We start from the raw sequence: 21,831 nt of genomic DNA, 5'->3' as shown, positions 1-21,831 counted from the left end.
AGTCGGCAGCCTGTGCCGTGTTGAGGCAAGTTGTGAGCTTGGGTTTGTGTATCATACTTAACATCTTGAAGGTATTGCGTAGTTCCACGCTTAAGTCAAGAGATGCGGCGGGCTTTCATCCTTAGCCTTGCTTTAGGAAACAGCTGGTGTGATATTTTTCTGCAACTCAGTCATAGTGGCAGCTTAGTCCATACAAGAAGGCAGCAGCAAGAGCGGTTTTGAGACAGGCGGAAGGCCTGGGTTTGTCTATCATACTTAACATCTTTGCGGTTATTCTCCCTGTTCCACAGGGAGGCCAGGGAAAGCACGGAGTGACATGGTCGACCGAGACTTAGCCTGGCTTGCCGCTTCTGCGACCTTGTGAGGTTTGTTTATGTATTGTATGAGGGTGACACAGGCTGTCACTGTGGTTTGATAGGCGCCAGGGCCAGATGAAGGTTCAGTGCAAGGCCACATTTGGGGGGGCAATTCCAGGCAAAAGCATTATACCAGACAGCCTTGGGAATTAGGCAGGCGTAGGATTAGCTACGATTTTGGTCAAACTGAGGAAGAGCATATCGACCACAAATAATTGGGAACCAGATATCGCTTACAAAGCAATGCTGTAGATTTCCGGGAGAATGCTGTATGGATAGGCTTCAGGGATAAGGCCGTGACCTTGCTGGAAGGGGCATTCTTCTTCGACCTGTGTCGAACTGGGAAAGGAAATAAGGAGGGCAGGATAACTCTTTCTTCTACCTGCGTTGGCACATCCGGCCAGGAGTGATGGTCAAAGTTTTTCCCCCAGCCAGCCTAGGCGACACGCATCCACTCCAAGCTAATTGTTCATGGTGGTTTTGGGCCGCATTTACACAGCCCAGCATTTGGCCCCTGGGGTTGTCAGTGTCGTGAAGTACTAAATTTCACTGAACTGGAGGTGGGCCGGGTTTTACGCGAGCAGAAGTTTGGGAGTGCAAGCCTCCACCTAGGGGGTGGCTGGCTGAATCGGATGAACTACTTCAAACGGTTCACAGCACTGCGCGTGGGAGGGTGTTAATGACCTGTGCATACTTTAACCAGACACCCGTGTATGGCATGCCCTCAGCCCAGGGTAACAATTAGAGAGCAGAGAGCGACCATGAGCAGAGACGTGCTGCTATCCACAGACATTGGGCGGGTGATGGGCAAGGCTAGCGGAAAAGCCAGATGTAATGTCGGCATGAAGGCGGACTAGCCCCAGGTATTGGCAAGATAGAGACACTGTCAACTATGCTGATAGGAACGATATATCATAACTGGGGTTCACAGCAAATCATGTGATAAAATATGACGTTTCATTTTCAAGCCACTATGGCGGCACCACGAATTACCTATAGCACAGCAACACCGGTATAACAAGGACTGTAGGCACACCTCCTGATCCTTTCCAGCAGCAATAAAGTCCGAAAGCTAGCTTCTATTCATCAAGCGAGGCAATTGTATACGCTGTCCCACGGGAGAGCAAGAAATGATTGGGTTGGACAGCGGGACTAGTATAAGACTCTGTCGTCAAATTTAATGTAACTTAATTTGCAAGTAGAAAGGCTAAAACGATAAACGAGGAGATGTGTCCAAAATATGGGTCAGTTTGCAGTAAGCAATAGGATAAACACCTTGTGAAAGGAAGCAAATGTATATACCCGTGATGTCAGCTTGTGTTTATATACGTAGGTAAGCGGCTGAATCACACGCTACCTTACCCTGCTTGTTGTGCTGTTGGGAACACAACTACAAGCCAGGTAGGCACCTAAGCTGGCCAATTGGAAAATCTCAATAGGATGGCAGGTCCATAAGTGCCAATTCACCTAAGCCTTGTTACCAATGCCATATTTCCCAGCCTGAGAAACAGATTTAGGTGTTGCTCTTCCCGCTCAGCCTTTCTTGGAGCCAGGGAGTTGGGAAACATTCACATATTGGGGTCCCCGAGCTGAGAGATGTATCCTCCGGCAGCTCAGTCAGTCATATTGGCTTTATCAGGAGTCATGATAACCGGCGTCCGATTAGCAGTGGCGTTATCAATGTTTTGCCCAGCCGAGAAATCATGCAACCCCCGCAGTAGCGGCTGCAACTCAGGAACCATGACGCTATCAATACATCACCTTTGTAGATAGAGTGGAAATTAAAAACTTCGTGCTTGGAGATGAAGGGAATCGATGGATTGAGGAATTCAGCTATGGTTCAGTTCTGGCTCCATATGCAGGTGCTAGATCTTCCCATAATTACGTTAGGATGATCTGCTGTGGCTTCGCTTAGAAGGTTAGGAACACCAGTCACGTCTAAGCTTACGGCAGTGGGGCCAACAGACATCCTTTGTTCGTTTGCCCTGGGGCTTCTTTGAATGTTGCAAATTAATGCCGTCTTTTACGGGTTACAGAGCAGGACCCCTAATTTAGCCCATTAAGCTGGCTTGCAGGGGCAGGGCACATATAACAGCAAAGGGAGGAAGGGGGGGCTCTGGCAGCGACGGTAGCCTCCCCAGAGCTGTGGCGGAGTTACAGGGCGATCTGGATGCAGACGGGTACAGTAAGGGTACCTCTGCGACAGGCGGTACAGTAAGGGTACCCCTGTCCGGCACAGTAAGGGTGCCCGAGCCAAGGTCCAGGAGCCGAAGGGGGTTCTGGGAAGACCGCGACGGCGCCCCGTTAGTCCTTCGGGCGGTTGGGGGGCCTGACCAACCGGGGGTGTGCCACAACACGCTCCGCCCCTGTCGGAAGGGGCGGGAGTAGGAGACAGATCACGTGACCCAGTGGATGATCTGTAAATAATTATGTGCCACACTGCCGGGCATCGACCCACCGTGTGTGCTGGCTCACCAGGCGGGCGGAGCAGCAAGGGGCTGCCTGCCCTGGATCGCCCGTAAGATAACCCAATTTTATTATCATACTGTGTTGTATGAAATAAACCTGCAGCAGTTCTTCACCCACAAATAAAGTGTCAGTGTAATCCTTGGGTGACGTCTGTGTATGCGTGTTGACTGAAGCGGATGACGGTGTGGTCACTATGCCGCTGCCCGCGTCCCAAGCAGTGGGACATCAGCAGGGCAGCACTCTAGTGGCCGCCCGTCGGAGCCTTCCCCCTTGCTGCCTCGCGCGCGAGGCTACGCCCACTAGGGTTTAGACCCCCAATAGTGTGGAGCTGGAGGCGGGCCGTTGGGGGCGGGGGGCGCGGCTTGCCCCCTCTACTTAGGAGGCCCTCTCGCCCAGTTCCTCCTCTGATCCCTGCGCGCCGCTCCAGCCTGGACACGCGTTATCCCACCCTTTCCACTTACCCCACGTGTCAGGCACAGCGCGTTATTGGAATGTTTTAATGTTTTTCCTTTTTGCGTTGCAGGCGGAGTTACAGGGCGATCTGGATGCAGACGGGTACAGTAAGGGTACCTCTGCGACAGGCGGTACAGTAAGGGTACCCCTGTCCGGCACAGTAAGGGTGCCCGAGCCAAGGTCCAGGAGCCGAAGGGGGTTCTGGGAAGACCGCGACGGCGCCCCGTTAGTCCTTCGGGCGGTTGGGGGGCCTGACCAACCGGGGGTGTGCCACAACACGCTCCGCCCCTGTCGGAAGGGGCGGGAGTAGGAGACAGATCACGTGACCCAGTGGATGATCTGTAAATAATTATGTGCCACACTGCCGGGCATCGACCCACCGTGTGTGCTGGCTCACCAGGCGGGCGGAGCAGCAAGGGGCTGCCTGCCCTGGATCGCCCGTAAGATAACCCAATTTTATTATCATACTGTGTTGTATGAAATAAACCTGCAGCAGTTCTTCACCCACAAATAAAGTGTCAGTGTAATCCTTGGGTGACGTCTGTGTATGCGTGTTGACTGAAGCGGATGACGGTGTGGTCACTATGTGTAATTGCGGGAAGCAGGGCGACATTGTCCGGGACAGGGCCCCCCATCATCGGCACCGCTCGCCCCAACAATGGCTGTGATGTATTGGTCCAGTGTACTCTGCTTCGTAGAGGGGACCGAGGATTTATCTTTTGTCATGGTGGGAGGAGGAGGAGGGTGTGGCCACGGAGCTGATGGGGAAAGACGTGTGAGCCTAGAGCTCCGTGCCTACCCTGGGAATTATCCTGCTGCGGGACCTGGAAACGAGCCCCTGAGCACCCAAGATAGTGATTATAGGGGCGGTGAGTTTCCGCTGATGGGACGTGGTGCTTCTGCTGCCCGGTGACCTGCTGAGGCGATGTGCGCGATGGAGGATTGACCACGATGGCGCTGATGGCGGCTTGCTGACTTTAGAAACCCTGCCAGAGGAAGGCCTTAGCAGATCACAGAGGACTTGCCGAGTGCAACAAGTGCCACCTAACCGCGATGGCACTGGGAACCCTGCTGCATTGACAGACCGGGAGCACAGCACTAATGAGCCTGGCAGACCCGGATCCGACACGGAGGGGTCTAACGGACCTGCGGTGTACTGGAGGTTGAAGGGACGCGGAGCGAGAGGTGGCCTGCATATGACACGGCGACCCATCGAAGGGCGGGCGGTACCACGATCCGTCAGTTACCATGCTGGGGCATCTTTGCAGTACATAGATTCACGGGTGGACCGCCATTTTGAGCTCGGACCGCCATCTTGTACGCTCGGTAAGGCGGAGGGCCCTACACTGCGGATCGATCTGACCGGCGCGACTGCACACGACCAAAAGAGAGGTGGCCCGCAGAAGGGGCACTGTATAGACTGTGGAGGATATTGTTGAGACCCCTGGAGGGCTGAGAACGGCGGTGACGTTGGGGAATTCTATTGGTGAACAGACCCTGGCAAAGGAATACCCCCAATAGACCACAGGGACGGATGAGGAGGTGATCAAACAGTGATGTGGGCGTGATTGCGGCGAAGAAGTCGCCGAGAGGCCCTGTGGTGACTACAACCGTAGGAATCCAATTGCAGTGATTAGTGGAGTGGCTGGGACCCTTATACATTGCGCACTGGAGGTATTGTGGCGGAGGATTGCTACAGTGCGGGCCAAGTGTCGACCATAACTAACGAAGACACCAATTACCGAGGTACACCGCTAGTGGTTATGCCGTGGAGAAGGAGATAGCGCAGTGGCGCGCTGGAAGCCTGTGTGATCTTGTAGTGGGTGAAACAGATGTGTGCTAGCCCTGAGACACAGCCACAACCCCTGCATACGGCTTTTTCCGGGGGAGAGCGGGCTGATTAGGTGTTAGAAATGAGGGGGCTCTGGCTGGCGCAGGCAAGTACCAGCGACAAGCAGGGACCCTTTATCTCTAGTCAGGGCGGAGGATGGCTCCTTAGAATAACCCCTGCTCACCCTCTAGGTGCGTGACGCGAGCCGTCAAGGCTAAACCTCAGGGCGTACACGGTTAAGCACTCGCAATTATACACACAGTAAATACTTTGCATTCACCACAAACGGACACCAGGCAAGTTGTATACAAAAATAAGGCTTTTATATTTTCAGCAAACTTAGTACAAGACCCAGTAATGGTGAAACGGTGTGGCCACGATCTCTATGATTACGGAAAGTTCTTTTATACGGAAAGTCTTCTTATGCGGGGCAACAAGGTGAACTGTGGGTCTTAGCGCACTTCGCGCTGAGACGGTGACCAGGTGGCACGCGTCAGATGGCAGGGAAAACAGAACGTTGCGGACCCTGGATCCGATGCGAGCTCGCGGTCGAGTTAGTAATTTACAGTACCTTGTTTCTTTTAGTAAAGGCGGGTGCGGGGCGCTCAGCGGCTCTTCAGAAGGGCGAGGCGGCGTTCGGGGCTCCCACGCTTTACAAGGGGGTCTGGTCCTTCAGGCTCACAGCAAGAGCGGGTGTTTCAGGTTGGCAAGTGAGCAGAGCGGGGCAGCCGGGTACGCTTTCCACGTCCGGACCGTCCGAGGCTTGGCGAGCGAGGTGACGGGTGCAGCCCAGCACGGCGTAGGGAGAGCGGCTCAGATCGAGCGAGGCTCTTCCCAAGGCAGGGGCGGCCAAGCAGTCCGGTCACGGCTCAACGAGGGGCTGATGGGCACGGGAGTCACGGCTCCGGCGAAGGAAGGAACACCACAGTCCAGCAGTAGGCGAGTGAAGGTCAGGATGAGCCCAATGGTCCTGGGGCTTAGTTCAGGGGGCAAGCTCGCTTCCAGGCCCTTGGAGATCGTTTTTGAAAGCACAAGGTTTCTTGAAATAAAAATGAAGCAAAGTCTTTAGTAAAGGGTTCCTCTTCTCTCCTTTGGCTGCAAGGTCACCACTGCAGGCCAGTCCCCCAGGATAGGGACAGTCTTCCTCCGTACAGCTTTCCTGGCGCCTCCTCCTCAGGCAGAGATTCTTCTTGGTTCAAAGCGGATCTGATTTCTTAGGAGCAGGACTCCTTCTTTTATAGACCATTTCTTTTGTTCTTCCAGTCCAGGGGGGCCTTGCCTAGTTCAGTCCAGTTCTGGAGCACTTTGTTGATGCGATGCAGGCTTCTTCTTTCAGGGTGCAGGGCAGAGCCATCAGACGCTCCACAGGGGGCGGAGCCAGCATTGTGGTGGCAGAGCACAGCCCTATTCAGAGTCCAGGTGTACTCCTCCCACCCATCTACAGGTCAATCTTTCTATTCACCACCAGGCTACCTAGCCCTGCCCATCTGGGTTTCCCCAGCCCTGTCACTCACATAAGCCAGACAGCAGATACACATCACGCAGAGGCAGGCTGAAATAGTTAGGCAAGTAAATACTAACTTTCTAAAAGTAGCATTTACAAACGCAGGATATTGAAATAAACTTTACTGAAAGAAGTATTTTATTATTCTGAGTTCAGGCATACTAAACTTGACTTTCCACCATGCTCACTGAGTCTGTTGGGATTATAGAGTGTAATCATTCCAGCAACCCATTCTGGCCTATGTGAGCAGGTAGCCTTACAATAGTGAAAAACGAAAATGGCTGTAATTCACTATTAGGACATGCCACACACATCAGGGCTTGTCCTACCTTATGCTTACAATGCACCCTGCCCTTGGGCCTACCATAGGGGTGACTAACATGAAGTTATGGGAAGGTTTAGGGACTGGCAAGTGGGTGCACTTGCCCAGTCAGCATGACAGTACCAGACTGCACGCAGGTTCTGCGATGGCAGACCCTAGACACATTTTACCAGGCCGCTTCTGTGGGTGGCACAACCAGTGCTGCGAGCCCACCAGCGGCATTTGTATTTACACGCCCTGGCACTCCTGGTGCACTTTACTGGGGTCTGACAGTAAACGAAATAAGCCAATCATGGAATCCAACCAACATAGCAATTTACAATGGGGAGTGCATATGCACTTTAGCACTGATCAGCAGTGATAAAGTGCCCAGAGTCATAAAACAGCCAACAACAGGTCAGAAAAAATGCAGGAGGAAGGCAAAAAGTTTAGGGATGACCCTGCAAAAAGGGCCAAGTCCAACATTAGGCGAGAGCAGATGACTGGAACCGGACTCCCAGAGTAGGAGGAAGTTTGTGGACGAAACTGGCAGGGTGAGCTGAAAACGACTAGAAGCAGGTGAGAGGTAACCCTGGTTGCCAAAGGGTTAAGGAGAGTTACAAGACCAACAGAGACACGAAGAGAGCCCTCACTGGTAGTGGGCCTAAATCTGCCCAGGGGACTGCTACACGCAGCGTGAGAGATTGTATGAGAGACTACACTGGGGCTAGAACACCCACTGATGCCAGTAATGGGGAAGCCACGAGGGAAGCAAGGGGGACCGCAACCAGACCTGGAGGAAGAAACAGGGGCACAAGAAAAGCAAGAAGTGATGGTGCCACACCCTGAGGGGCTGATGCAGCAGCAGGTGGATCAAATCCTTAAAGCCATGACTGATACCAGAGATGCTCTCTACCAGGATATCGCATCTGTGGCACAGGGGCTGGGCCTTCTCCGTGCAGATCATGCTAAACTTGCTGACCGGGTAAAGCAGACGGAAGTCACCTTAGAGACCTTAGAATGCCCCCACAAGGCGCTAGAAGCTCAGGTTGCAGATGTCACGCACCGGTTGCAAACGCTAGAGTGGAGGGCCGAAAATGCCGAAGGACGGAACCGAAGGAATAACGTCCGCGTGGTGAGGCTACCGGAAGGAGTGGAAGGAGCTAATATGGTGGACTACTTGGAGACTTGGCAAAGAACTGTAGTTGCCCCTCAGGGCCTTACCTCCTTCTACACTTTGGAGAGAGCGCATAGAGTGCCCGCTAGGCCGCCGGCGCCTGACAGGCCGCCCAGACCAGTGGTGGCGAGACTATTGCATTATATGGATAGGGACCTCCTGCTGCACAAGGCTTGCTCTTCGGCCCCTACAAAGTGGACAACTGCAACGTGACGCTGTTTCCAGACTACACGTATGATGTACAGCGCTGCCGTGCTTCGTTTTTAGAGGTCAATAAAACACTCCGGGACAAAGGTCTCCAGTACTCCTTGATTTTTTCAGCGCGTCTAAGGGTGGCGGTAGACGCAAAATATATTTTCACGACAGCCCTGAAGAAGCCTGGAACAGGTTGGAATCTTACAGAGCGGGCATTGGCAAAGCAGGGCACAATGTGCATACTGTTGCAGAGGGGCCGCGCCTGCGCCGGTCGCGACGCATCCGAAAACACCATACTATTGCTCAAAAACCCTCAGAGATCCAAACAGAGAAGGAGCGGTCGGCTGCATTACTGGCTGTCACGAATATCTCTCTGGAGAAAAAACGGTGTCACCAGTGGCGACAGAATCAGAAAAGTGCACCTTGGAGTAGGACTCTGAGGAGTCAGAAACGGGAAGTACCCGATTGCCTCACATGACACCTGGGACTGCGTATGAGATTACAAATGCCTAATATAGTAGACTCAGGTTATGTGAACGTCTATGGGGGGGGAATGTTTTATCATTAGTCGATTTCCCTCCTTTCTATGAGTGCCTAACGGGTGGCAAATGGAAGGGTAATCAGGGCTGGCTGGATGTTTGACATATGTGGTTCCGCATATTAAGTGGTCCCCAGAGAATGGGGCTTCGTCATTATTGGGGGTACGGCGCAGGATAGAGGGATAGTGTGGGTCGAACCTCTACGGCTCCAGGCCGCCTCCCCTATCTTTATGTATTGGTTAGAATGTTAGTTTGGATGGGTACTAGATTTGTAGAGCCTGTTCTGCTGGGGTAGGGTCGTTGGGGTAATTCACGATTTTGTTCTGGGGTAGTTAGAGCCACTGTTGTTTGTTCGGATATTACAGGCGGTTGTCTGTGAGGATTGGAATTCGGTATGGAGATGTTACTTGATTTGAAATGTATAACCTGGAATGTACGAGGGCTACACACAATGGTTAGACGACATAAGGTGCATGCTTATCTGGTGCGTAGGGGGGTTCATATAGCCTTCCTCCAGGAAACTCATCTTAATCAAGCGGAGGGACTGGCGCTGAAGCGCAGGTGGAGAGGGCAACTTTTTTATACGACATATTCAGCATTTGCAAGAGGTACGCTAGTATGATTTAGAGCGGGAGCCCCATTCCAACCGACAAACCATGTGGTGGATCCGGAGGGGAGGTTTGTGACAATGGTGGGTCGCCTTAATGGCGTAGATGTAACACTGTGTAGTATATATGCCCCTAACGTGGATCAGGCCCCTTTTTAAGTCATCTGTCTGGGAGACTAGGACCCTCCCTGACTGGGCCAGTATTGACTTCAACTCCATAACGGACACCACAATGGATAGATCCCACCCCCCAATGCCCGACGCCCCTATACATAGACTCTCCAAGGTTAGGCGTGAGTGGCAAGAGAGATGGGGGTTGGTGGATACGTGGCGCGAGCATCATTTAAAAGAGCGGGATTATTCCTACTTTTCCGCCCTGCATGAACTGCATGTGCGACTCGACGCGATACTGTGTACCCCTGACATTCATGCTAAAGTGTGCAACAGTGAATACCTCACGAGAACACTGACCACAGTCCATTACTAGGAACTATACACTGGACCCGGGAGAAACCCGTAGTACCGACTTGGAGGTTACGACCTGAAGCACAGGAGGACCCTGTCTTCCGTGAGGAAGTTAGGATAGGCATCACTCAGTATTTTAACGAGAACGAGGGCACAGCAACAACATTGGCACTAGAGTGGGACGCCTTTAAAGTGGTAACACGGGGTCTATGCATTCCTAAAATGGTAGGGGTACGGAAGACTCTTGTACATGATATCGAGGCAGCAGACCAATGTTTGCGGACAGCCGAAAAGGAATCGCCCGGAGACTCCGAGCGATTGCGCTGCTTTGACCACAAGTCCTATCTGGCTCGGGTGCACGCGGAGGGGGATAAAGCAGGCACTCTATTGACATGGCTAGCTAACCCGAATCCTTGGGGCTCATTATATTGGGACTGACAACCTAATATAGGGTCGGTATACGCAATTAATTGGTTGTTCCTGGATTACTATACCAAATTATACCAAAGCAAATTTCAGGATGCCGGGAACCTCATAGAGGAGATCTTGTCGGACGTGGCATTACCGAGGCCGGAGGAGGAGCAGGCAGACCTTTTAGGACAGGAGATTACAATAGGAGAAATACGGGGCGCCATCAAGCATATGGCATGCAACAAAACGCCGGGGGCGGAAGGGCTGCCCATAGAGCTTTACTCAGTGTATGTTGATTGTTTAGCGCCACGACTACTGGCAGTGTTCCAGGAGGCACAGAAAACAGGAACATTACCAGCTCCCACTAGGGAGGCTATTATAATTCCCTTGCTTAAACCTGGGATGGACCCCTCGGATAGGGCGGCTTATCGCCCCCTCTCAATGTTAACCACTGACTATAAAATTTTAAGTAGGATCCTTGCGACTCGACTCCTCCCATACATGGTGAAGCTAGTACATTATGATCAAGCGGGATTTATCCCCACCCGGAATACATCCACTAATGTGCGCCGTTTACTTCGCGTCTTGGGGGAGGATCACAGTACTGTACCTTCCGCGACGGTCCTTTCGGTAGATATCGAAAAGGCTTTCGACAGTCTGGAATGGCCATACTTGTTTCAGGTAATGCGAGAGCTGGGTCTGGGGGAGACTTTCATGGGATGGACAGAGATCCTCTATAGATCTGCCACAGTGCGAGTGCAGACAGGAGCGACGGTTTCCTCTTCCTGTTTAATTGGCGGGGCATGCAACAGAGATGTCTGCTTTCCCCCCTGCTATTTGCATTGGCCATTGAACCACTGGCCACACAGGCCAGATCGAGGAGACACTTTATTGGACAAGACTTACGCGGAGACATGCAGTATATATCGCTTTATGCAGATGATTTACTCATGTTCTTGGCCAATACAGAGGAGGCTCTAGATGTGGTGTTATCTCTACTGCGTATATTTGGCTCGGCCTCAGGCCTGCGGGTGAATTGGGCAAAGACCTGCCTATTCCCTGTGGATATATCAATGCCGAGCCCTGCACATGTGAAAGATATTCGGTGGGAACCCCGCTGCCTGCCCTAGCTCAGAACCAACATCTATCACACACAGGAGGATCTGTTGGAAGGTAATATAGGCAGAGCCCTGAGAGGCATCAAGTGTAGTCTCACGTTCTGGAGAACTCTGCCGCTTTCAGTAGCAGGCCGAATAGCACTCCTAAAAATGGTGGCACTCCCCCGGTTGCTATACTATTTTAGGGCGCTGCCGATATGGATACCGAACTCATACTTCAAAATGCTCCGCTCTATGGTAGGAGGGTTCTTGTGGGGAAACGGTAGGCAGCGGGTGGCATTGGATACAATGATGCAACTGCGAGGTGAGGGGGGATGGTCAGTCCCAGACTTTGAGCTATACTACTTGGCAGCTCAACTGCAATGGTTCACCCAAGCAGTGGCTAGGGAATTCCGAGGCCCAGATGGTCCGGAGGGTAGGTGGATTCCACGTCATGTATTGTCCTTCATTATACTTCAACAGCGACTTCATCTTGGGATGTTATCCCATGAGGAGCGGACGCTGAGGTTGTGCTGGAACCAGACCCAGCGCAGAGGCGAGATTGCCTGCCCATATGCTCCGCAGATCCCCTTGGGTATGTGCACTGTACTCCCACATGGGGGGGATTTGACTGCCCTGGCCACATGGGAGGAGCTGGGGGTACAAGTATTGGGAGACCTATATGAAGATGATGTTTTATTGCCTTTCGAGCCCGTGCAGGACAGATGCGGTCTACCCAAAGGAGATTTCTTATTGCACTCAGCCCTAGTGTCAGCAATTCAACGACATTGGGGAGGGGGGTTGTCGGAACCGCAAACATCTATGGCATGCCAGTATGTGGTGATGGCAGCGGGGACCTTCAAAGCTATCACGTGCCTATATAGACGTATGATGAATGAGTGAACGAAACCAATGAGCCAATTGCAGCGGAAATGGGAGATACATCTTGGTAAGGAAATTCCTGAGACAACGTGGACCAAACTAGTCGAGAGAGCGTGGAAGAGCACGCACACTGCTAGGTTCCAATTGGTTCACTTCTATATATTACATAGAGCATATTTAACTCCAGCTAAGATCAATTGGTATTTTAAAGTGGATACAGCTCACTGCCCGCGTTGCAATTTAGAAGGAGCGGAGTTTCACCACATGCTGTGGAGTTGTCCGCAACTGGGAACGTATTGGAGGGAGGTGGTTGACTTGCTCTGTGAGATTACAGAAAGACAGATAGAGCCGGACATGGGTGTGTGCCTATTACACTGGTTACCGCATACAACTAAAACAAAAGTCACGAGTAAGTTCTTGGACTTAGACCTGTTACTGGCTAAAAGGGATCTCACAATGTATTGGAAATCCAAGCAAGGGCCTAACCTTGCACGGTGGAGGGCAGAAGTACTTAAATGGGCGACAAGTGAAAGCACAGTTCGGTTTCAACAGGCTAGTAGATCTAATAATGAAAGAGCGCTAGAGACTGCGAGGGCGTGGGAGGCCTTAGTTGCATTATTACATGATCCTGCAGCAGACTCAGATGGGGACACAGAGCTAGAAGTATAGATGGGAACGCCTTGAACTGTTGAATAATAGAGGAGTCAATCAATCAATCAACCAGGAAAGCTTTATTCGAATGTTTAAGCAAAAACAATCATAAAAGCAGAATAAAAAGAAAAAAAAAGTCTTTACACTTGTTCATTAAAAACATTTTGTGAATAAAATAGTATTAAACTTAAGGAGCTTTTGATAAGAATTAATCAAATATTGAGCAATTGTTTCCTATAAAAGAGAGTTTTTTTCAAGAAAATAGTGACACTATAAATTCTGTACTCGATGGTCAAGTAATGGCAAGGCCAATAAGGCAGGTCGGCATTGACGTAATCCAAACTGTTTAAAAATAGGTTTCAAAAATGTGGTCCGTAATACAGAATAATATTTACAGAAAAGAATAACATGAATCGTGGTCTGTAATGAAATCGTGGTTGTTTAAAAAGTTAAAAACATATTTAAGCCATGGTATCCTCATTGCTCCCTCCAATTTCATAATGTCTGAGAGGAAGTCTCTATTCAATTTGGCCTCCTCTTTAAGCCACAATCTGTGCCACAAGAGCACGGGTTCAATCTTGATTAGGTCAGAAATAAATGATAGGCCTAATTCAGCATGACAAACACTTGTGGCACAGCTATTTGGTAAAGATAAAACATATTTTAAAAACAAGTTTTCTACTCTTTGAATTGGTAAAGGGTCAGCAAATCCCCAGACTCTGCAGACTCCGCTCCCATAAGTTGCCACTGAGACACATTTAGCCTTGTGGATCTTTAAAAGTTCCACCGGTGGTCTTTTGCCCAGTTTTCTTGAGAAGGCAATTAGAGCAGAAGTGGTGCGTACAAGTGCCAATTTTTTAGCAGAGACTGCTTGTACCCATGTATCATTAGAAGCAAAAAGAAAAATTTGTAGTGACTCCGATTTTTGGGCCTCCAATAAACATATCCTTTTGTTTCTTGATGCCTTTACCACAACGCATCATAAAGGTTTTAGTTGTGGTCACCCTTAGGCCTAGCTGATTCATAAAATGGGAGAAGCTGTTTAAGACTTGTTGAAGGTCAAATTGAGTACGGGACATCAGCACCTCGTCATCCGCGTACAAAAGCTCTGGAATCGGACGGCCCGCTACTGTAGGGAAGTCCTGATTGTCGTTCAGGAGCGCCTTCCCCAACCCGTTTATATACAGATTAAAAAGGAACGGAGCCAAGACACATCCCTGTCTGACTCTGCTCCTGATCAGGAAGGCTTCTGAGCATTCACCCCTTGTGCCATAAAGCACAGAGGCCTTAGCTTCACAATAAAAACATTTAAGAAAGTAAATAATGTTTAAATCGACTCCCATGACTTCTAAAATTGACCACAATTTAGCGTGGACCACACAGTCAAAAGCGACTGTGAGATCCACGAATGCTAAAAACAGGTGCCCATTCCTTGCCCTGGTATATTTCCCCACCAACAGAGAGAGATTTAAACCCTGCTCTACGGTCCCCAGGCCGGGCCGGAATCCATATTGCAAGTCTGACAGGATGGAGTTCTCCTCGGCCCAGTCCTGAAGACGCTCAAGTAGAACTCTACCTGCTACTTTTGTTATGGCAACTAGCAGGGAAATTGGTCTGTAGCATCCTGGATCCTGTCTATTCCCCTTTTTAAAAATTTCCACAATGGTTGAGAGTACCCAAGTAGATAAAAAATTTGTGCAGCAACTTGCATTAAGTACTTGCACCAGCAGGGGCCCCCACATGGGAACGTTTGATTTAAATATATCAATGGGGAGCCCGTCAGGGGCCCGGGTCCTTTCCTCCTTGACTTGCGTGAAGTGCCCTCTCCACCTCCTCTAGGGTGAACCATAACTCCTTCTGTTGCAAAAAACAATTTCCCCCCAGTGTCTCCCGGGCATGCATATCGATCGTAAAGAGCAGGGTATTCGCCACTGTATACTTGGGAGAAATGGTTAATCCACTGTTCCTCCGGGATCGCTATCTCAAGCGACGGGCCGCCATCCCCAGCTCAAAAAGGAGCCCTAACTGCCTTCCAGAATGCCGCACTGTCATTCGTTACTGAGGCCAAATATAGGGCCACCCAAGCCTCCTGCTTCATTTTTGGCTTTCTGTCCCTTAGTGCTTGTTTGTAGACTCCTCTGGCCAACCTGGTGGCAATCAGGTTTCTAGGAGTATTGTTATTGCTATTGCTAATAACATCATTAGTATTATTCCTTATCTCAACTTTTAAATTCCTCTTTGATGGGACTCATTCCTCAAGCTAGGGGCGAGGAGCAGCTGAGTGAGAAGTTACCTGATCACAAAGTCATTCTGGTCGATCTCCCGTCCACAGCAGCTTCCGGATAAGATGTCGCTACTGCCCACCACTGCACAGGATTTAAGCGACGTGCCTGAAATAGGGGACATCTGGAAAAAGAAAAAGTTGCACAAATATAAAACTGCCTTGTGGTGCTCAGGAACACTTAGAGCCTCATTTAGAGTTTGGCAGACAAGTGATATTTGGAGTATCCTGCCCGTCAAACCCTCAGTCTGCCCGCTCTATTTTGATTTGGACACACGGTCATATTTCTGATGGTGGTGACACTGCTGACTCTCCCAGTGGAAAACGTATTTCAAGGGTCTGATGGAATGGGGCCCGTTAGAGTAAGGACATCAGATACTCCCTCTTTAGAGAGTAGGGTCTATTTTTTCTGTCTATCACTGCCAGGAACAAAACTGGCGGTCTCGAACCAAAAGAATGAAATATTACCCCCACATGCTGGGTGAAGACTCCCAGACTGTAAGGGTAATTCGTTTTTTGTTTTTCAATAGCAAGCTCCCTCTTTGGGGATAGATGGTGGTCACTATCAATCTTGCTGTGCCTTCAGAGGAACTGCTAAAACGGCAGTTCCTCTGGAGATACAGAGATCACCGCTGGGCCAGCTGTGATTTCTAGATAGGGCAAGTAGTAGCCTGTATGGGTGGCAGACATAACATCCCCTGCCACTGTGCCAGACTGTCGGATGCCCCCCAAACACTAAATCATGCCCTTACTTATTTGTAACATAATCTTTTCCAAGAATCCCCAGATCACGGCACCTAAAGCAATCCCAGTCCCCTGGTCAGATCCCTTTCTTATTACGTTCAGCCTACCTAAACCTGCTCAGCAGACTAAGGTTAGAGCCCAAACAATCGCGACTAGAAGCTGGTCCCAGAAACCTGGCAAACAGTCCTGAGGGACAATATACCCAATGTTGCTGGCAAACTTAAGAGGACTATCAGCAATGGGAGAAGTGGATTATCCAGTTGTTAGATGTGTGTAGCCCAAGAAAACTATCAATTGTAAAACACATCCCAAAAAGGCTCCATGGTACAATGAACAGCTCATTTTATTGAAAAAAACTATGTAAAAAACTAGAATGACTTTGGAGAAAGGAGTATGACCCTGCCCTAAATCTCAATATAAATCTACAATCAGGTCCTATCATAACGAAATGAAGAATGCACAAGCTAAATACTATGAGGACAAATCTCCCAGTCGCAAACTCCCCAAAGGAATTATTCAGTGTGGTCAAAACTCTGATCAGCCTCCAGGAAAGCAATATTCCCTTTCACTCTTCTAAAGTGACAGACCTATATGATCAATTCCCGAGCAATACGGAATTCGGTTTGGATAAAGGACTTAAGGCTAGAGTATCATTGTCATTTCCAACTAGCTAAATTCCCTAAACTTGAGGAAGAGAATGTTCTCAACCTAATTAAAACGACTAAATCTGGCTCGCCTCTTGACCCGGCACCCCCACATATCCTAGCTAAAGCATTGGATACTATTATGCCATCATCAACTTTAACTAGACACAACTCTGTTTCCCAAATCTTGGAAGCATGCAGTCATCAGACCGTTAAAAAAAAAGCTAACCTCGACCCAACAATATTCAATAATCTGCATCCTATTTCCCTTCTGCCGTTTCTTGGGAAACTCTTGGAGAAACATGTAAATCACACATTGGCCAATTTTTGGGAGACTCATGACATCCTTCACCCCACTCAGATCGTCTTTTGCGCATCCCACAGCACAGAGGCAGCACTATTGGTGGTTACAGAGGGGCTAAAGGCGCTATGAGATGACAGTGGGTCGGCCGCTATATTCCTATTCGATCTTAGCGCGGCTTTTCACACCGTGGATCACGCCATCTTAAAAGACAGACTAAGGGAAGTAGGAATTCAGGGTGAAGCATTGGACTGGCTTACCTCTTTTTTTAGAGAACAGACCTTTTCAAGTGATGGAAAAAGGACTGTTTCTCAGATTGTTTACCAATTACCTGTGGTGCTCCACAGGACTCGCCTCTCAGCCCTATACTATTTAACATTTACGTGCGACCGCTTGCAAACATAGTGCAGAAGTTTGACATATCAGCGGTGTCTCACGCAGCTGACACCAGTTGGTAGTGTCTTTGACAAATGGCCCTAATTCAAGAAACCATCAGCTTATTCACTGTCTTTAGAAGGTGGCAAAATGGATGTCAAACAGTTGCTTGAAGCTAAACAGTGAAAAGACGGAGCTTATGCTACTGGGAAACCCTGCCATTCACACACCACTGATTCAATGGCCTAATGATATGGGCGACTCACACGTCCCGAAACCTGTCACAAAAATATCTGGCAATTTGACTGGAGTACTCCCTCACAATAGACTGTCAAACCATAGTTCCAATACTGGCTAACATGCTGGATTTTTTTTTAACAATACACAGCTGTTGGAATATTAGGGGCAACATCAACTACTTCACCCCTCACAAGATGGCTACCGGCTTACTCACAGCACGGAGTCTGCGCTGCTTGCTGAAACAGAAGATCTTGCTGATATAAGAGGTGCTGTATCGCTGATACTATAGACCTCAGTGCACCATTCAATACTGTCCCCCACAGAGAGATGATAAAAAAGACTTGGAGACTATGGGATCTTTGACAAAGCATTACTCTGGTTTATGTCTTTTCTGGAAGGGCTTTACTTTCAAGTGGTATCGACCACGTTTTCTTTCTCGAACGGTCACCTGGAGTTTGGGGTGCCTCATGGATGAACCCTGAACCCCACTCTTTTCAACATTTACGTACTCCATGTTGACAGAGATTGATGAATCCCATGAGTTCTCTCTGATGAATCTTAATTACCTTAAGCTTAAGACCGATAAATAGGAGGTTAATAGTGGGCAAGCAACCGCAGTTATGGGGCCCACATTGGTGGCTGACGCCGGTAGTGAAAAGATTAGGTGTCTGGATAGATAGTAACTTATTATTCTATCCAGAAATGTAGGCAATGACAGCTTTGGATGCTCAGAAAACATACGAAAATTCTTTAGACCTTTTTCCCTTCTATTCCCTTCGGATAATTATCCGCACAGAACTTTTGAATTTTGAATTAATTATGCAGGTTGCTTACTTTCGGACAAAGATTTGCCGTGGCATTACTATCGCGGTAAGAGTCAAAGATTTTGGTGGGTTCATCAAAGGTTAATATTTGGATACAGCATTAACTTGGGCAATCTTTTATTTTATTTATCAACTCTGCAGAGTGCCCCGTACTTCAGGGACTTGTTGCTTTAATTGGAGTTAGTCTCTCCATTGTCACATTACGGAGATTGGATACTTTTATATGAAAGGACACTGATACTTTGAAAAGATTTGATACTGCAATTCATTTTTTTGGTGAGACATATTGGTTGTATTGCGCTGATAAAATGAAGGATTCGAAAATATGAGTAAATCGTTACATGAACACTTTGGTGCCGATTCCGATCCGTGAAAAATATTCCCCGTACGAATCGTATCCGGATTTTTTTACGTACGAATCGTACAAGTCCCGTACAAACTGGCAAGTACGATTCGTATGTTAAAAAATCCATAGGAATTGCATTGGGAAAATTCCCCGACTCGTCCTCGGGTCGGAAAAAGTGCCCGACACGTCCCCGGACAGTTTTACGTACGAATCGGTAAACTGAAGTCCGAGCGCGCAAGTACGATCCGTCCCTTCCGTCCGAATGCACAACCGTATGGAAAAAACACCGTACGGAGCGAACTCCCATGGCAACCATGGAGACGTCCAAACATGTGCCCGCATACGCGCCGAACACCCCCCCAGCCCACCCCCCCAAGTACGCGCCGTACCCCCAGCCCCCCCCAAGTACGCGCCGTACCCCCAGCCCCCCATGTACGCGCCGTACCCCCAGCCCCCCAAGTACGTGCCATACCCCCAGCCCCCCCATGTACGCGCTGTACCCCCACCCCACCCCCGTAGGCACGGAGCGTACCCACACACCCGTAGGCACGGAGCGTACCCCCACCCCCGTAGGTACGGAGCGTACCCACATCCCCGTAGGTAAGGAGCGTACCCACACCCCCGTAGGTACGGAGCGTACCCCCACCCCCATAGGTACGGAGCGTACCCACACCCCCGTAGGTACGGAGCGTATCCACACCCCTGTAGGTACGGAGTGTACCCCCACCCCCGTAGGTACGGTGCAGACCCCCAGCCCTACGCGCTGGGGTTCCGCACCGTACCTACGGGGGTGGGGGTACGCTCCATACCTACGGGGGTGTGGGTACGCTCCGTACCTACGGGGGTGGGGGTACACTCCGTGCCTATGGGGGTGTGGGTACGCTCCGTGCCTACGGGGGTGGGGTGGGGGTACGGCACGTACTTGGGGGAGGCTGGGGGTACGGCGCGTACATGGGGGGGCTGGGGGTATGGCACGTACTTGGGGGGCGCTGTGGGTACGGCGCGTACTTGGGGGGGTGGGCTGGGGGGGTGTTCGGCGCGTATGCGGGCACATGTTTGGACGTCTCCGTGGTTGCCATGGGAGTTCGCTCCGTACGGTGTTTTTTCCATACGGTTGTGCATTCGGACGGATGGGACGGATCGTACTTGTGTGCTCGGACTTCAGTTTACCGATTCGTACGTAAAACTGTCCGGGGACGTGTTGAACACTTTTTCCGAGCCGAGGACGTGTCGGGGAATTTTCCCAATGCGATTCGTATGGATTTTTTAACTTACGAATCGCACTTGCCAGTTTGTACGGGACTTGTACGATTCGTCGGTAAAAAATCCGGATACGATTCGTACGGGGAATATTTTTCGCGGATCGGAATCGGCACCATGGTATTTAAATAATACTCTAACAATAGTGAATTGTGTCCCAGTGAAAAATTGAACCTAAAACAGTGGTGACATAATTGTGACATAGGTACAAGGTTTCCTATATATCATAAAGACGACCATTAGGAGATGTACAGTATATAAGGTCATTGAACCCAGCAGACAGACGGAAGCTGCTCTGCTTTGTGGCGGTCCAGGTGCAGGCATAAAAAGATTCATGATCGAGTAAGAAGCCCAAACTGAATGCAAGCAACCTTAATTATTAGTGGAACAGAGCATCAGCTTCTCATGCCTAATGTGGAGAAGTGTGGCTCAATGGTTAGAGCGGCAGACCCTGATGCAGAGTTCTGGCCCGGGACCAGAGTTCAATCCCCCGCCTCGGCAGGTTTTGGATTCAATTTCCTCGGACCTGATAATTCTCGCCTCGGTGCCTATTCTAATCATGGGTTCCACGCTGCAACTCTGGGCAATAGCTTGCTTAATCTCCACAACGGCCCCAGCAGCTCTGGGATGCCTGGCTTCACCATGGGGGTGCCCAGGAGTGGACATTTCACAGGGAAAGGCCAGGATGGGTTCCACAGCGGTATGAGTAAAAAGCGCCAGGATACCCCTGTTGGGGGTGGCGGTGTGCTATACAAGTACATACATATTTACATTTAATTGAACCATAATGTTTAATCACACGTACAAAGAGCCTGCACCTCCAGCACACAGATACACCCATTTGGAGCACACGCCAGGACCGCACACTCACTGTGCCTTCTAAAACCCTACATGTGGATTCTTCCCGTTGTGCCATTCAGATTTTTACCAGCCTACCTCTACCCTCACAAGGATGAAAAACCGACCGCAGGGGAACGGGGTCAAGAAAAAATGCCCGTAGTGGGTGGTGATGGTTAAAATCCGTCCGCGGTAGTCGGATACGCAGCGGAAAAACACCAACCCGCCGCAAGCATAGCGGAGACACCGCACGGGTAATTATGATATCCCCGATGGTCCCGTGGTACGTACCGCTGTTTCCGTCCACCACGGTCGCACACTGGGATGAATGGGAGAGCCAGTGGAAGAGCTGCAGCATAGCCACCGCAGCGGACGATCCGTGAAAAATATGGCGGACGAAGCAAAAAACCCACAATAAGGCCAAAAAGTGCACACAGCAAATTAGCCATGCCCCCCAAATACACAAACAACACCCCAATGACACAACCACATGGTAAAAAGAAGAATACACTTCCCAGGACAACACACACAACACACCTGACAGCAATACCCCATTTGGACAAACCCACATAGTGATGTATAAAACCAGCCCCTTCCCTGACCACAATCCTTTGCAACATTCCAAGACTGAAGGCCCCCAACCCTCACAACAAAGGATAGGCAAAGCAACACACCAGTACTACTCACACCACACACAGCACCACCACCACTTCCACACCTGCACCACTAACCCCCTGCACATCACACACCATACACATCACAACCACACCCACCACTCACACCCCTGCACTCACAACCACTTTGCACACCACACACCATGTCAACATATAACATGCCCAAATTCACTGAGAGTGAGTTGACAGTCATGGTAAATGAGATAGTCAGGGTGGAACCACAACTGTTTGGTAGCCTGGTCCAACAGATACCATCAGCCACAAGGACACAAATGTGGGCAAGGATAGTCCAAAGGGTCAATGCAGTAGGGACCACCCCAAGATCCAAAAAGGACATCATGATGCGGTGGCATGATCTGAAGAGGGT

The 21,831-nt window shown here is 50.0% G+C and overlaps 1 protein-coding gene across 2 annotated transcripts in view; it reads right to left on the bottom strand.

Moving 5' to 3' along the window:
• LOC146782824 (alpha-2,8-sialyltransferase 8F-like) overlaps positions 1–21,831 on the bottom strand; it is a 222,952-nt gene that overhangs the window by 36,672 nt on the left and 164,449 nt on the right. For both annotated transcript variants that reach the window (XM_085639218.1, XM_085639219.1), the window contains exon 5: positions 15,232–15,344. In XM_085639218.1, the coding sequence (XP_085495344.1) occupies positions 15,232–15,344 (113 nt within the window). The remainder of the gene's footprint in view (positions 1–15,231; positions 15,345–21,831) is intronic.

The sequence above is a fragment of the Triturus cristatus genome, chromosome 12 (assembly GCF_964204655.1).
Source record: "Triturus cristatus chromosome 12, aTriCri1.1, whole genome shotgun sequence".
NCBI lineage: Eukaryota > Metazoa > Chordata > Amphibia > Caudata > Salamandridae > Triturus > Triturus cristatus.
Note: the sequence above shows the minus strand (reverse complement) of the source record. Positions and strands in the feature narration are given on the sequence as shown.